At 39.8% G+C, this 17935-nt stretch overlaps 1 protein-coding gene, 1 non-coding gene and 2 pseudogenes across 2 annotated transcripts; 1 reads left to right on the top strand and 3 right to left on the bottom strand.

Moving 5' to 3' along the window:
* Positions 1-3869: 3869 nt before the first annotated feature.
* LOC117625946 lies at positions 3870-5417 on the bottom strand (annotated as a pseudogene).
* A 6321-nt stretch (positions 5418-11738) lies between these two features.
* Positions 11739-13814, bottom strand: LOC117624699 (annotated as a pseudogene).
* A 2015-nt stretch (positions 13815-15829) lies between these two features.
* LOC117626824 lies at positions 15830-15935 on the bottom strand. The gene has a single exon (XR_004585644.1). It is a non-coding gene; the product is annotated as a small nucleolar RNA R71 (small nucleolar RNA).
* A 130-nt stretch (positions 15936-16065) lies between these two features.
* LOC117625496 lies at positions 16066-17566 on the top strand. Its single transcript, XM_034357044.1, has 2 exons — positions 16066-16642; positions 16725-17566. The coding sequence occupies exons 1-2, from the start codon at positions 16066-16068 to the stop codon at positions 17564-17566; spliced, it is 1419 nt and encodes a 472-aa protein (XP_034212935.1).
* Positions 17567-17935: the final 369 nt, after the last annotated feature.

Genomic DNA, 17935 nt, shown 5'->3' with positions numbered 1-17935 from the left:
AAGATGTAGGAACAAAGACGGAGTCCGCTTCGGTTTCTGGAAAATTCCGGAGCGTGTCCTGTCATTATTTATAAAGCAAAACTGAGCTACTTTTCAATGTGTACTATACCAACTCCCTCACCACAATTATCCAAAGTTAATTTTATTTACTTACCATTAAGCCACTATGTCTGTGGCCATGGCAAGTTTAGTTGCCCTTATTTTATTTTATATTTAGGGTTACACCATGTTTCCGTCGCCATATTTATTGGAGGTTTAATTTTTTTTAATTTCATTTACTGGTCTCTACTTCTTTCAAAAAAAAAAAAATTTAGAACAAAATAAGAAAACATGTTATTAGGCTCCATATGACATTATACATGAATAAGGGTGCTACATAGAGTAATAATAGAGATATCAACAGTAATAATAGAGACATGGATATGGATAACATCTAGTTTTTTCTTAACTCGACTAAATTATCTAAGTTTAGAGGTGGCAATATTGTGCACGTCCCATTAACACGACACAAATTCGCATGAAAATTTCAGTATTCATGTAATAACCCAAAACAAAATATCTAAAAAGAAATAAATATCTAAAAAGTAGGATTAATATCTTCTAGCAAAAAGACGGTTTTGCCCTCGCATATTTTAATAAGGGAAAATTTGACTTTTTTATCGAAAAAGAATTTGGCAATTCCGTTTGCGCCATTGCGTAGAGCACGGCGAAACGAGTCCGTAGACACGGAGTAGACCCGAATCGGAGTTGTAACGAAGAAAATACCGTCAAAATACCGCGAAAGGTCAGATTTTAATCTATTCTCTCTCTCTCTCCCCCGTCAGTTTTCTCTCTCCTCTCTCTCTCTCCCCTCCCGCGCGACTTCGACCCTTGACCTCCGCTTGTTCTCGGCGACGGCCCGGCCACCACAGGCCGAGCTGATCTCTGCTGTGAGTACCGTTGGAACCACCACTCGCCCGCCGTTCTTCTCCGACCAACCTCAGCCACGGGGACGCCCGGAATCGGCCGGAATCTGCCATTGTTGCTGACTTTCCAGTTTGAACTTCCAGCTCATTTTTCTCCTTCAATTCTCCACCAAATTTATCGAGTAAGGTATGGTTTCTCAGCTATTTTTCGTGTTCTAGCTGATGGATGTATGGGTTTCGATCGATTTTAGCTCCAAAGGGTTCGATTTTCGACTTGAAATTTGGTCGAAACTTCGGCTGCCGTGATTTACTGTTTCTGGTCACTTTTTGGGGTATGTCCAAGAACAAAAGTGACTCCAAATGGGGTGTTTTACCTAGGATAGGAGTTTGGAGTCTTGGTTTCGAGCGGTTTGGGCAACCAAAAATCGCTTTGGACACCCGAATCTGCCCGAGCGTGTGGCGGCGCATGGGCGAAGGTGGTGGAGTGAATCTGGCAAGTTTTGAGATCCTCGTGTCGTCATGAACGCGTAGGATTTCACGGATCTCGATTCGGAGTCCCTTTGAGCCCCGAACGGATTTTTCATATCGCGCGATCCTTGGGTGCAGTGTCGTCAAATTATTGGATCGCACTGAATTTTGGATATGTCGGTCTACATGATTTCAGGATCGTGTAGGATTCGACGGATTGTGAATCGGAGTCCCGGATACTCCGAAATCGCGAACCCTGGGGCTAGGGTTTGGATTTTAAGCAATAACGCGATTTCGGCTGATCCGACCGTCCGTTTCGGACCGAATTCGCAGGACATGGTTCCTTCTCTATGAGGAACCTTCAGAGAAGTCCAGATTGGCCATCGGAGATCGTGGACCCTACGGGTCCCGGGTTGGCCGATCTGGCAGCTTATCGCTTAACTAAGCGTCGGGTTTTCCAAAACTAATCTAAGAGTCTGAAAGGCTAATGTGGGCATAGGAGTAACTTGAAACGAATGAATGCACGTATTCCTAGGAGCCGGGGGCAGGGTGTTTAATTTAATTCTTTTATCGAGCAGTTTTATTAATTTATTATTCATGGATAATCAGGCACCAGAGGTCCAGTCGACCCGCAGGAGGGACCTTCGAAGGGTCCAGCTAGCTCGGACCACCAGTGAGTGGACTTTCTTTCATAAAGGATTTTATATAAATAAGTTATATAAATGATTATATAAATGAGTTTACGTAAATGATTTTATATTGAGTTTATATAAATGAGTTTTTATAAATAAGTTTTTATAAGAAAATTTCATTATTTGATCTTGAATAAGTATTCTTGCATGTCTTAGAGCATGTCTTATACTGTCAAATATTTTGAGTTATATATATTATGGAAGTTATTTTAGCAACAGACCTTGAGCTTTACATAACAAAATAGCAGCAGCATTGAGATTACAGTTAATTTATCAGATTTCAGAAGGGTTATTACATTTTCTAATTAGACCACATTGTACCCATTTATTTTTGGTGATTACCCAGAGTTGGACTGATGTCTACGGACATCCAGTCCGATTTCAGTTACGTCAGTGCACTTGACTTTGTCTCACGAGTTCTGAGGCCTTTCGGACCCGTGAAGTGTCGGGGAATTGGCTTCGGGGAACTTAATTGTCGAGTTGCCGAGAATTCTTTGCTCACTTCTGTGTCCCCGAGACCTGCTAGGATTGCGGATCAGGCTGACTGCGGTCCCCTGCATCCTGCCAGAGCGGCTCGAGTCGACTTGGTGTCATCGAGACCTGCCGGCGGATCAGGCTGATCATAGTCCCCTGATTTCGCCAGTTTGCGGCTCGGGTAGCCTGCGCGACGCCCAAGACCTGCCAGGGGAATTGCCGGATATGACAGGGGTACAAATAGGTGGTAGTTTCAAAAGATTTTGAGCTTTCTTTTATTCGATTATGACTTTCAGTTATTTTATGCCAGTTTCTTTGATATTCGCGCATCTATAGCTTTATATATTTGTTTAGTTATACGAGCATAATCATCAATAAGTTTTTACATGCTTATTTGAATACCTTGTATTGAAATATAGACAAACCCTCGATTTATATCCTTACTTATTTTTAAATGGGGGTTATTATGGTTATAAATTGTTTTCAAGAACATTATTTTTTGTCCACTCACATTTTCAACCTGTTTTTTGCCCCCAGGCCGTAGAAGTGCGCTGGATCCACCACCGGGCCATTCCTAACTTCTGTGCCACCAAATCAGGTAGAGTTTTGTGGAAAAATCCTTGAAACTCTGTAAACTTTAGAAAATGCTCTGATATCTCGTTTTAGTGGAAAACTGGAGCTGGTGAATACTTGGTTATTCTATTCTGGCAGTTGGTGTAGATTTATTTGATTGTTTGACAGGTGAAAAAATTTGGGTTTGGTCAAAATACAGGGGAGACTCTGCCGAATTTTCGGCAGAAGTCCAAAGAAAGTTTTCCTAGTAACTGTAGCAGGAGGGGTAAAATGGTCATTTGTGCCCGACAGTTGCCAGATGTCGGACACGCACAGGGCTTGGTTCGAATTCCAAAGCGGAATTAGGATCGGGTCCTGTCAATTCAGGTCTGAGTTATCGTGTCACGTTGATATCGTGTTGACCCGTTAGTTACCCGTTAAGCTATCGTGTCGTGTCGTGTCAATTCAGGAATACTCGTTAACCCGTTAAGCTCAGGGGTATTTGTGGAAAAAGGTATAACTTTATATTTTTAATCTATTGATTTAAAATATTATTAATATAATGCATCATGGTTAGTGCATATTTGCCTGAAAAATGATAAGACTTTAGAGTTGAAGGCCTGAAGCGTAGTGAAACCTTAATCATAATAAACTTCTACATATAGTACGCATCATTGTTACAGACCAGTAGTGCATATATATTGCCAGATAGTTGATTATTTGAGACAATGCCAATGGAAATGATATTTAATAACATCAATATTCTTATGGAAGCATCTTAACTTTTTCTGAATAGCACTTGATTCACTAAATTGTCTAAGTTTGTGGATGAAGAACCAAGTGGACCAGTAGCTTCTTCTGCAAGTTTCTTCCACTCCATGACCTTATTTTTCATCTTCTTTCCCTTCTCTCCCTCCATTAACTCTTTGATAAGCTTCTCTACCTCTTCCCTCTTCGCATCATCAGTAATCCCCATGCCAATTCCCCATTCATTGCAAGTATAGCGACAGTCCATTTGCTGGTCCCCGACGAATGGCCAACAGAGCATAGGAACTCCTGCAGTAAGGCTCTCAACTGTTGAATTCCAACCGCTGTGCATTAAAAATCCTCCGACTGAGGGGTGGTTGAGGACTTGCACTTGTGGGCACCACCCAACTATTAGACTTCTTTCCTTAGTTTCAGCCACAAACTCAGGCGGCAAAATAGCGGATTCTCCAATAACTAGATCAGGTCTAATCACCCAAAAGAATGGAAGCTTGCTATTTGCAAGTCCCCACCCAAACTCCACAAGCTGTTCTGGTGTCACGACTGCTACACTGCCGAAATTCACAGACAACTGAGTTTGGTGCCTTGGTGTTTAGCCACTCGAGGCATTCAGTTTCTTCTTTCCATGGACTGTATCCCATTTTCAAAGGGTGTTCTGGTATCTGATTGAGATGCAATTGAAGAGGGCCAACGGTGTACACATGGGGAAGCATAGATGAGAGAGCTTCCAAAACATCTGCCTCCAAGGCATCAAAAGTATGAAGAACAACTGCTGAAGCTTCATGAGCTCTTTCGGTTTCTTCCATGATGAAGTTAAATCCGGTGTCATCCAGATTTGTGTTTCGCACAAAGGTAGGGAGATCCCTTAAACGGATATCTCTCATTCCTGGGATCCAATCTATTACGGTGTCCAGATAGCCATTTTTGAAACAGCTCTCATCTGCAATAGACAAATGAAATTCAATTGAAGAAACATTTCATTTGCATGTTTAGAAACAACAATTGCTTTTAATTCATAGTTATATATTTCACCTTTGAGTGGAAAAAGTCCTTTTTCGACCACAGCGCGAAGTTGTTTAAATCCCATGAAGCTGCAGGCAGCTATAGTGTAGAACAGCACTATAGGGACTCCGATTTCTTCAGCTGCTGTGATTGTGAATGCGGACATGAAACCATCTGAAACTATGCAAGTCACAGGAGGATTGCTGGATGTTGATATGGCATCATTGTTGAGTTTTGTAAGGAGGGCATGAAAGGGAGCCAAGAAATGTTGTTTTCTGATGGATTCACAAAGCAAGGTGGCATCTGGTGTGGCATCTTCATCTGAATCCGGAAGGCTATCCGAGAAGGCTTCGAATTGAAAATCAGGCAAGCCATCAAGGGAATTGGGTCCTTGAGATTTAAGAAAGCGCTTGTGATTGAACTCTGTTTTAACAAAGGTTATGTGAAAACCTCTGTGGTGGAGGAGCTTTGCAAATTTAAACATTGCCTCTATATGGCTTTGATAAGGGAATGGAATGCAAACAGCATGTGGCTTAGTTGCTACTTCTCTGGAATCCATCTTAGCTTTTGTGTGTGCATTGCAGTGCTTGCAAATGCAGATTATTTGACACGACCCAACCCAATTTCCGCTTTGGAATTCGGGCCAAGCCCTGTGCGTGTCCGACACCTGGCAAATGTCGGGCACAATGACCTCTTTACCCTTTCTGCTAATAAATACTGTTAAAGCTTTCCTTAGACTCTTGCTGAAAATTCGACAGAGTCTCCCCTGTATTCGTCTAAACCCAAAATTATTCCACCTGTCAAACAAACTGATAAAACCACACCAACTGCCAGAATAGGGTAACTAACATATTCCTCAATTCTGGTTATCGACTATAACCAGATATCAGAGCAGTTACTAATTAATTACAAGACTTTAGGTAAATTACAATAAAAACCTACATTTCGGAAGTAGTTTGGAAGCTGGAAGTAGGCCTGGTGGTGGATTCCTGCGCTCTCAACTGCCTGGGGGGCGCAAAACATTTCAAAGTGTGAGTGGACCAAAATAAAGTTCTGGGAAACTGTATATGAACATAAATAACCCCCACTGTAAAAACATAATATTCATAAGAAAACTGAATCTGTAAACTGTACTTGAGTTATGATAAGTCCAAAGCATTTAGGTAAACATATATATATACAGTTATACACACAGAAGTATAAGCTGCTCGATATTAAGAAACTCAAATAAAATCACTGAAATCAATATTCGCATAATTGCACTGAAATTCCTTTAAGGTTACCAACTGGGTGTACCCTTTTAATTCCGTCAATTCCTGGTATCCGTCAATTCCTAGTAATCGTCAATTCCTCTGTTAATCCGTCAATTCCCCTGGCAGGTCTCGGGCGTCACACAGGCTACCCGAGCAGCAAACTGGCGAAATCAGGGGACTATGATCAGCCTGACCCGCCGGCAGGTCCTCGAGGACACGAAGTCAGCTCGAGTCGCTCAGGCAGGATACAGGAGACCGTAGTCAGCCTGATCCGCTATCCTGGCAGGTCTCGGGGACATAAGTCAGCCGAGCCGCAATCCTGGCAGGTCTCGGGACACCAAGTCTGCCGAGCCGCAAATCCTGGCACTCACGGTCCGAGCGTCCCCGAAACTCGTGAGGCAAATGTCAAGTGCACTGACGTAACGGGAAATAACCTGGATGTCCGTAGACATCATCATATCCGAAGGCAACATAAACCGAAGGCAACATAAACCGAAGGCAACATAAACCGAAGGCAACCTGGATGTCCGTAGACATCGTTTTATTTGACGGCAACCTGTTTCTGTAACTGGGTACCCACATTGGTTTAAGAACAATATATATATAAACTGCTGAGAAAATGTAATATAAACAGAGAATAATATTTCTGAAAAATCTATTGAATAACTGCATCTGTAATTCATCTATAGCTGTGCTGCCCCAAGAAAAGAGAAAACTTCTGAAAAGTCTGATAAATAGCTGACATTTGTTAAATCGGAAACTATACTGCTATTTAATCTGATGTAAATCTCAAACTCCGCTTTTTGTAAAAATTCTCTGAAATCTGATAATTTAACTGTATTCGTAATGCTACTGCTATTTGTTATAAAAACCTCAAGATCTGCTGCTCATATAATCTCAATACTGTATATAACTCAAAGTATTTAGCTGCATAAATCATGCTCAAAACTTGTAGAAATACTTATTCCATATCAAATAATGTAATTCATTTGCATAAAATCCTTTATAAAAGAAAGGTCCACTCACCACTGGTCCGAGCTAGCTGGACCTCTTGAAGGTCCCTCCTATGGTTTAGTTTGGCCTCTGGTGCCTGTTTAACCATGAATATTCAATTACTAAACTGCTCAATAAAAACATTAAATTAAATACCCTGACCCCCGGCTCCTAGAAATGCGGGCTCTCCTTTTAAAGTCAACTCTATGCCCACCGTAGCATTTCAGATAATTAGAATGGCCTTAAAAGACCGGAAACTTTACAAAGCGATAAACTGTTAGACCAGTCGATCTGGAACCCCGTGGGGTCCACGATCTCCGATGGCAAATCTGAGATTCTCTAGAGGTTCCTTACTGTGTAAAACCCATGTCCTGCGAGTTTGGTCCGAAATGGACGGTCGGATCGGCCAAAATCGCGTTACCGCTTAAAACCCTAACCCTAGCCCTAGGGTTCGCGATTCCGGAGTATCCAGGACTCCGATTCGCAATCTGTTGAATCCTACACGATCCAGAAACAATGTAGAACAACATATCCGAAATGGGGTGCGATCCAACGGCTAGACGACGCTGCACCCGGGAATCGCATACTATGAAAAATCCGTTCGGGGCTCAAACGGACTCCGAATTGAGATCCGCGAAATCCCACACGCTCGTGACGACACGAGGACCTCAAAACTGGCCAGAGCCGTGCCACCACCCTGGCCCACGCGCTGCCACACGCGCGGGCCGACCGGGTGTCCAAAGCGATTTTTCGGTCCGCCGAAAAATCGTAGAACCGAGACTCCAAACTCCTACCCTAGGTAAAACACCCTATTTGGAGTCACTTTTGTTCTTGAACAACCCCCAAAAAGTGGCCGGAAATGGCTGATTCCGGCGGCCGAAGGTCGGCCGATTTCAAGTCAAAATTTGAGCAACCTAGAGGTGAAATCGATCTAAATCCAGCCAACCATCAGTTAGAGCACGAAAAATAGCTAGAAATCGATACCTCACATGACTGATTTGGTGTCCAGATGAGGGAGAAACTGAGGTTGGAAAATCGGCCAAAACTGCTGCGTTTTCCAGCAGTTTCCAGCGGCTCCAGCAGGACGGCGGACGGGCTGAGGTTGATGGCGGGAGCTGGCCGGTGCTGCTGGGTCCGTTCCGGAGGGTCGGGGTGGCTTGGAAGGTGGCTGCCCTTTTGGTTTTTCTGAACTATCGGAGGGAGAGAGAGAGAGAGAGAGAGAGAGAGAGAGAGAGTGTGTGAGTGCTCGAACCAGAAGAAGGAGAGAAAAATAGAGAGAGTTCGGGTACTGTAGCGGTACTGTAGCAATAAGAAATTCAAAATTCCTTTTACGTCCTTTTCGTTTTTAGACCTTTTCTCGTTAGTTACAACTCAAAATTAGGCGTGCCACGTGTCTACGAACTCGTATCGTCAAGCTCTACGCAACGGCGTAGGTGGAATTGCCAAATTCCTTCTCGGTCAAGAAGTCAACTTGTCCCCCCTCTTAAAAGAGGTGAGTACAAAGTCGTCTTTCCGCTAGAATAAATTAATACTAATTTTAGGATATTTTGTTTTGGGTTTTTACATTATTTATACAGCAAAAGTGAGGTATTGTCCTTCAGAATAGCTACTTTTTTTTATTTTTTTTATTTTAAGAATATTGCAGGCTGCAACCATAGTCATAAGTAGGAGAAAGAATTTTATAAAACAAGGATAGCAAAATAGTATTATCCCGTTGCAACTAAGTTTTTCTCCGTAACTAGACTAATAAAACTGTGTTTTAGTTTAACAAAATTATCATTAATGTGAAGCGTTTTAGTCATAAAATAGTTTGATTGTAACTGGGTTAAAGTGGAAACAGGGACGGACCTTTAGTTTGACAAACCCTAAACCCTAAACCTACTTCTTTTTTCAAGCCAAAAAAATAAAATCCTAGCCCACCCACAGACATACCTTTAGTTTGGCAAACCTGGGCTATAGCCCAAGTGGCTTCTTTTTTCAAGCCGAAAAAATAAAATCCTAGCTCACCCATAGACGTACCTTAAGTTTGGCAGCCCAGGTGGCTTCTTTTTTTGCAGCCAAAAAAAATAAAATCCTAGCTCACCCAATTTCAATAACCTAACCTCATTTAGTTCTCCTCTTTGCACAGCATGTAGTGAATAGAAAGAGGAGGGGGGGATAATAATAAAAGAAAATCAAATAAAAAACCAACCAAAAAAAAAAAATAAACATATCATTTTGCCCCTGCATTTAACTGAAAAAGTTAACAAAATTGATGGCAGGACTATTTGTCCTTACAAAAGTGAAGTTAAAGGAACATGGGAACGATTTTGGAAATTGAGGGACTCAAATGCAAATCGGGTCTAAGTTCAAGAATGAATAAAACGATTAACCCTTGTCACGCCCCGGACCCGGGGGTTAGTGGAAACCCCGTGCCAGGTGCATGAGAAAATAAAAGGTAAAATATAATAAAAAGAAGCCGAAACATAAAATAAACTCTCTTTTTTTTCTTTTTTTTTTTATAAAAATTGCTCCCAAAATCTTAAAACTTTACAATTAAAAAAAAAAAAAAAGCTCTATCACTCTCATCTAGTTCAGCCTCAACTGTTTTAGTCCCTGTCTTGCCCACTAATTCATCCGAAAAATTAGACAGGGTGATGGATGAGAAACCACCGCTCAGTAGGGACATGAGACCTCACCACAGTAGATTGATATGACTAAATTAAGTGACATGTAATCACACAGCTAAATATCACATTATTAATAATAATGCATGAATGAATGCTCTTCATCTACTCCCGTTAATTCATATAACTGGACAAACAGACCTGCACGTCCCATACCATTCTTATACCACTTGGCCTCGAATGCCCACTTATATGAGCTGACACCCATTTCAATCATCTCATAATTCCCTTTTCGTTAGTCATCTTGTCTAACTCCCTGTCGCCAGTCCCGAATCACCCAATAAAAACTATGTGCACTGCGAGATTCTTGAGACCTGGTACCTGCCAAGAGTTAGACTCAACTACACAAAAGATATCCATCCCATTGCCCCCTTTTTCTTACTTTCTTTATCAACCCAAGAATTCCAGCCATCACCGATAACATATGATCATGTCAATATTAATAAAATAATATGATGATAATTAACAATACTTAAACACCCAATATCAATAATAATCAAATAATAATATCATGCATAATATAGTGCTCACGAAATTTAATTAGATCAATCTTTGTAAAAGGTCACCAAAAAACCCCTACTTCGATTTCAAAGTATTTCTCCAAATTAATAAGAAAATACACTCTCTCTCATGTTGAATGATATCTGTTCCTTTCATTAACACTCCTATTTATAGGTGGTGAGATGGCGGTAACAATGGAGAGGATAATAACAAAGCCCATTATCTTATCTATACGAAAAGATAACTTGGTTGCCACTCTTTTTTATAAGTTGCTATGTGTCAACGCCAGGAGATTTATTTCCAAAGGCTGTGACACCTTTTGAAATTATAAACTCCACCTCAAGCTAAGATAAAGCTTATTCACCAAATTGTAAGCATGAGCTGTCCAAATGCATGGTATCATATATAAATTTACAAAGTAAACGGTTTAGATTAGCGAAATACAATGCAGATTGGGTCCTACAAGAGTGTCCCTCAAATAATTATTTGAGGGATCCTTCAATAGAAACTCTCTGCAAATATATATAATTTTTTTAATAAAGGATATTTGAACTACGGTGTGCAAGTCTTTTTTCAAGCAAAGCGCCATATTCATTAAACCACAAAGATGCATTAGATCGGGTTTGATTTTTGAGCACATGGAGATCATTAGAGCTTAGTTTGTCTCAAGCCTTTCCAAGCATTCTATCTTCTTGTTATCATTGTTGAATTAGTAATCTCAAGGAAGATCGCAAAGTATGCGTTTGGGGTTTCTCCAGGGATGCGTTTGGGGTTTCTCCAAAGAATGAGTGACTATGACATCGGTATTTCTAGGGTTTATACGAAGAAGGATAATAAAAATCTAACTGGTCGCCACTATTTACCAGTTTGATTTGTAAATTGTACCATAATGAGTGAGCTTCCCTAACCCTAATTGAGAAGAAAGAAATTGAAAAGAAAAATAAACCTAATATGTCTCTTACCTGAGCCTTTCTGGCTTTTAGAGTACTTCAATCGATCCAACAAGAAAAATTGACAAACAAGTGGAAGAGAAGGAGAAGAGGGAGCTTTATACTGATGAACGTGGAAGAGAGCGATGGGAAGGAGAAGACTGAAACAAGGAGAAAAAGATGTGAGCGTGATATAGATGGGGTTATTTTAGGAATTTTGTAATTTTCATTAAAGTCCATTGCCTCTCCAAAACTGATTAACTGTTTTTCCTAATTGATTTCTCTCACATCAATTATTCATAATAAGTGATTTTTGTATCTCTTACCAAACTCGGTGGGTTTTCAAAATTTTCAAAATAATAAATTATTATAATCTCAAATAAACAATGTTAAACGAGCACTAAATACAAAACTTTTTTATTTTTATTTTTTATTTTTATGTAGTTGAATTGTATCTTCACAACTCAACATCGATATCACACCTAAAGAAAAAACATAAGCGTAATATATATATATATACAGAGTAATACTAGAGACACCAACAATAATGTGTGGCGATTTTTTATTTTTTATGCCAAGCATCTAGTCTTTTCTTAACAGCACTTGATCGACTAAATTATCTAAGTTTATGGATGAGGAGCCATGTGGATCAGTTGCAGTTTCTGCTAGTTTTCTTTTTCATTTTCTTACCCTTCTCTCCCTCCATCAACTCTCTAACAAGCATCTCCACTCCATCTCTCTTGACATCGTTATCAATCTGCATGCCACTGCTCCATTCATTGCAAGTATAATAACAATTGGTTTGCTGGTCCGCATAAAATGGCCAGCAGAGCATAGGCACTCCTGCAGTCAGACTCTCCATGGTTGAATTCCAACCGCTGTGTGTTAAAAACCCTCCAACTGATGGGTGGTTAAGGACTTCTTCTTGTGGGCACCAACTTGCTATTAGACCTCTTTCCTTCGTTTCCGCCACAAACTCAGGGGGCAAATATGCAGATTCACCAATAACCAAATCGGGCCTAATTACCCAAAAGAAGTGAAACTTGCTGTTTGCAAGTCCCCAGCCAAACTCTACAAGATGTTGCGGTGTCATGACCGCTACACTGCCAAAATTCACATAAACAACTGAATTTGGGGCCTTGGAATTTAGCCATTGAAGGCATTCAGTTTCTGCTTTCCATAAACTGTATGCGATAGGGCTCAAAGAATCTTCTGGTATCTGATTGAGAAGTAATTGGATAGGACCAATGGTATAAAGAGGTGGAATCAGCATAGATGAGAGAGCATCCATAACATCTTTTTCCAAAGCATCAAATGTAAGAAAAACAACTGCTGAAGCTTTATCAACTTTATCTGTTGCTTCCATGCAGAAGTTGAACAACACGTCATCATGATTTGTAGTTTGGAAGAAGGTTGGAAGATCCCTCAGACGAATATCTTTCATCCCTGGAATCCAATCTATGACCTTGTCCAAATACCCGTTTTTCAAACAGCTCTCATCTACATTGACAGCGAATTAATGAATCGATGAAACATTTCATTTGCAACTTTAACAACAAAATCTCGTGTCAAACTGTCTAGCAAACTATGATCCATTGATTAGGTTTTATTCTTGCATAAAAAGCACAGTCAGCTGGCATCTTATATGCATAAAGTCTCTGTACTATTTATATAGATGTTTCATTCACCTTTGAATGGGACAAGTCCTTTTTCCATCAAAGTGCGATACTGTTTAAAGCCCATGAAGCTGCTTGCAGCAACAGTGTAAAACAGTGTGACCGGGATTCCAAGTTCTTCAGCTGCTGTGATTGTGAACATGGACAAGAAACCGTCTGAAACTATGTAAGTAACGGGAGGAACACTACTTGCCGTCTCATTGAGTTTTACGAGGAGCTCAAGAAACGGAGCCAAGATCTGTTGGAATGTAATCCTGCAGCTGCTTTGCTTGAAGCTGAAGTCACCAAGCTCTATTATTATCTTTTATGTTTATTCCATTTTTCTGTGATGTAATTAGAACCATTGGATCATAGTCCAAGTGGATTCTCTAGCTTAGCTTTGGGATGACAAGTGTAAACACCTCATAGGGTGACAGCTGCATTCTGTTAGAGAAGAATCTCTTCTCTCTACTCACTACCGAGTGCTCTATGTAAGCAAAGTGTGTGTGACAGAATACAAGCATTCATTCATTCTTCTCCTCTTTCTCTTCCTTCTCTGAATATTGCTCATCTTTTCTCTAACAATATACAAACAAACCATAGAATTATAACAAGATCAAGAAATTTCTGAACGACTCACAAAGCAAAGTGGGGTCTTGGGTGGCATCTTTATCTGATTCGGGAAGGCCATCTGGAATGGTTTCAAATCGAAAATCAGGCAGGCCATCAAGGAAATCAGGTCCAAGAGATTTAACAAAGCGTCTATGGTTGAACTCTGTGTTGACAAGGGTTATGTGAAAGCCTCAATGGTGGAGGAGTTTTGCTAATTTGAGCATTGCCTTTATATGGCTTTGAGCTGGAAAAGGAAGACAAACAGCATGAGGCTTGATGGACATATTTTATATTATATATTTAACTTCATTCTTAGTATATTTTGGTTAATATTTTGGAAGAATTTTGATACTTTAAATTATATTTCCAATATAGGACTTTCGACTCTCTCTGGAGCAAAACATAATCAAATGGAGGAATTTTGGAGTAATTCCAGTTGGAGGACGTTCTTGTGTCACTTAGCTTGATCGTATCAAAATTTTAGAGTTTTCTTCCAAGCGGTTATTTTCTGGCAATAAAATAAAGGAGCAGTGCGTGGTGCTGGAATAGTGACGTGTTGGGCTTTCAATGCGTTTTTGGAGCAAAAGATGACCTCGGATGGGTTTGTGGCCTTCTAGAGAAGTGTTCAGAACATTTTTATCTTTAAAACAAGCTATCTTGGGCCAGATTTGGAGGAGATTTGGGGCCAAAACGTGGCTGGGCAGATTTTCCTATTCCAATTTGGACTTTATTTCCTAGTATTATTTTAATTAGTTTCCTTGTGGGGATGGAAAAGCTGTACATTGGCAGCTAGGTTTTAAGGGGTATTTAAGCTCTTTCTCACAAGGAATTTAGGACTTCTTTTTCACTTTTGAACTTTGCATTGTGGAGAGCAATTGCTAGGGTTTTGGGTTTTCACAACTTTCAGGTGTTTTCGTTCTTTTCTTCTTAATGATATTTTCTTGGATTTCAATTATGAGTATGCTTAACTAAATTTCTTTTGCTAGGGTGAAGCCTTGAACCTTAGCATGAATATGTGATTTTTATTTAATTGCTTATGATGAGTGCATGCCTACTTGAATTGTTAATCACTGTTTTAAACTATCTAATTGTCTTAATGCCTGATCACCATTAGGATCTTTAGAAAAGTAATTGGATGCAATTTTGGTCGGAAGGTTCCCTGAAATTGATGCTAGCTTCTTGTGATTAATAATTGTAATTTCACTTAAGATGAACACCACGTCTTAAGGGTTGCATGGTTTTTCAAAGGGTTTTCACAAAACTTAATGAGTCTTTCATGTTCAGATTTGATCCGAACGTCCGGACGGGTTGCATGTTGGATATACGTTCTGTGTTGGAGGTTCCAAGTAGAATATACATTAGGAAAACCTAACCTTCAAAGTGGCATGTGCAAATCATAAGTAATTGGTAAAAGTTCATAGGATTGCTAGGTGATGGTGAAATCCTAGTGGTTTTATAAATTGATATTCAAAACTCTTTCCTTCAATCATATTTGTTCTTGTTTTAATATTTGTTTTTAGAATCAACCAAATTCATAATCATCTTTCTTGACCTTTTATTTTAAGTAGTTATTTGGAATTTGTTTTTACTTAAATTGCTAATTAGTCCTTGAGGAAAACGACCTTGCATGAGCATCTATACTACAATAGCCTTGTATTCTTGCAAGTATTTTATGTGATTTTAACTCTGTTTGCACAGGTACTAAAAATCCTATCAAGAAATTAGCACCACTGCCGGGGACTATTTTAGACAATTTTTGTTTAACCTTTTTCTGATTTATTTTATTTTTAATTTTCGTCAAAACAACCCAAAAAAAATTGAAATTGAACAATTTTGTTTCTGTTGCAGATTCTGCAGACTGCATGGTCCAGAACCAGAGCGCACATTGCATAGACAGCGGAGAGAAGTTACTTGGGCTTGGGACTGTTCACTGCAGGGCACTTTTCTTCAGAATCTGTTTGCAAACGAGGGTAACATGGCGTTAGAATTACCTGCAGCAGGTAGACCACTCAGGGAGTCATTGGAAGCCCGTGCCACTGATGTTCCCAATTGCATTGTGTATCCTGAACAAGAAGAGGGTGATTCGTTCAAGATCAGGCACCATATGCTTGAAATTCTACCTACTTTTCGGGGGCTGCCTAATGAAGATGCAAACATACATATTGCAAAATTTATTGTGGGTTGCAAGAATATTTTGATTAGGGGTTTTTCTACTGAGGCTATTAAGTTACGTCTTTTCCCTTTCACTTTGAAGGACAAGGCAGAAACTTGGTTATTCACTCTACCAGCTAATAGCATTACTACTTGGCAGCAGTTACACACAAAATTCCTGAACAAATATTATCCAGCATCCAAGACATTGAATTTCAAGAGGGAGATTTTGACATTTACACGAAGCCTAATGAAGAGTTTCATGAAGCGTGGGAGAGATATACAGAGATGTACATAAAGTGTCCACATGTTAAAATTGATTCAGATACACAAATGAATATTTTCTTTGATGGGCTTAATCCTACATCTAAGAGCCATGTGAATGCATAAGCAGGAGGATCATTGTCAAATAAATCTGCAAGAGAGGCATTTGAACTGTTTGATATGATGGCTACAGAATCTCAGCAATGGGCAGCAGAACATTCACAGAAAAGGGGCATTTTTGAGTTATCAGTAGGTTCTCCCAATATGTCTGCACAAATGGAAAAAATGGATAAGAAAATTGATGCAAAGTTTGATATGCTTCTACAACATCTAGCAAGTTCTACACAGCAGCCACCTACATCAACAGTTTGCACTATATGCAGTATGGCTACACATGACATAATGGGCTGTCCACATAGAGACTCTTACCCAGAGCTTGTTGAACAACATGTCAATATGATGAACAGCTATCAAAGGCCTAGGAATGATGCATATGCAACTCATTACAATCCTGGATGGAGGGATCACCCTAATTTCAAATGGGGTGACAATCAGACTAATGCCAAACCATTCCAGCATGCACAAAAACCTTTTGTTCCCTCCAAACCATCTCTGGAACATCAACTTGCTAAACTGGCAGCAACAACTCAATCATTCATCGAGGGCAACAATCAAAGATTTCAAAATGTTGAAGCATCAATTAAAAGTTTGGAGCAACAATTTGGACAGCTAGCTACACAGATTTCAGACAGAGAAAAGGGCAAATTTCCTAGTCAAACAATTCCTAATCCAAATGGACGTGAAGATTGCAACGTTGTTCGGACTTTACAATATGGAAAAAGCTATGACAATCGTGAAAATAGCATTAAAGGAGCAGCAAGCAGTAGAGGGTAATACAGAAAATTTTGCAGCAGCAGAACCTGCCAAACCTGCAGAAAAACATAATCTGGCAGATCTAGAAACTGTTCCAAAACAAGTTCCTGAGCGTGTTTATGAGGCCCCAATTCCATATCCAGAACGTTTGAAGCCAAAAGCAAAAGATCAGCAACTTAAGGACTTTATGCAGACATTATCCAAGGTTCAAATCAACATTCCATTACTGGATGCAATCAAGAAAATTCCATCATATGCCAAATTTTTTAAGGAAGTTTGCAGCAGCAAAAAGAAGCCTTCAGATTTGGACAAAGTTATTTTGACACAACAGTGCAGCGCAGTTTTGCTACACAAACTACCACCTAAGAAAAAAGATCCAGGGAGTTTTAATATTTCTTGCGCTATTGAAAATTTTAATTTTAAAAGTGCTTTAATTGATTTGGGTGCAAGTATTAATTTGATGCCTTTTTCTGTTTTCCAGCAATTGGGGCAAGGAGATTTAAACCCTACATCAATGATACTTCAACTGGCTGACCGTTCAATTACTTATCAAAGAGGTGGTATTGAAGATCTAATTATAAATGTTGATAATCTTTATCTACCAGCAGATTTTGTGGTTCTAGACATGGACGAAGACCTTCAAACACCTATTATTTTTGGGAGACCGTTTATGGCAATAGCTAGGACTTTAATCGATGTGGAAGCTGGAACATTGCTCTTAGGGTTCAGGACCAATCTGTGGTATTTAATTTGTTTGAGGCAGCAAAACGTCCTACTGAACAGCAAGAATGTACGCACATTTACGTGGTAGACATTATGGTTCAAGACAGTTTTTATGCCGATTGCTGGGAAAAAGCGAAAATTGCAGTTTAATAAGCTAGAAGAAATTCGTCAGGGTGCTTATGATAGTTCTCGCATCTATAAAGACAGAACTAAGACATTTCATGACAGTCAAATTTTAAGGAAGGAATTTCAGCCGGACAACAGGTTCTATTATTCAATTCAAGGCTCAAGTTATTTCCAGGGAAATTAAAATCTCGCTAGACTGGACCTTACTTGGTGACTCAAGTTTTTCCTCATGGAGCAGTTCACATCACTAATGAAGTTAAAGACAACACGTTCAAGGTGAATGGTCACAGGCTAAAACCCTACGTGGAGACACCCTTTGACACTACAACCG

The sequence above is a fragment of the Prunus dulcis genome, chromosome 4, assembly GCF_902201215.1.
Source record: "Prunus dulcis chromosome 4, ALMONDv2, whole genome shotgun sequence".
In the NCBI taxonomy this organism is placed as follows: domain Eukaryota; kingdom Viridiplantae; phylum Streptophyta; class Magnoliopsida; order Rosales; family Rosaceae; genus Prunus; species Prunus dulcis.
The sequence above is the reverse complement of the archived record's forward strand: the minus strand, read 5'-3'. Positions and strand labels throughout refer to the sequence as shown.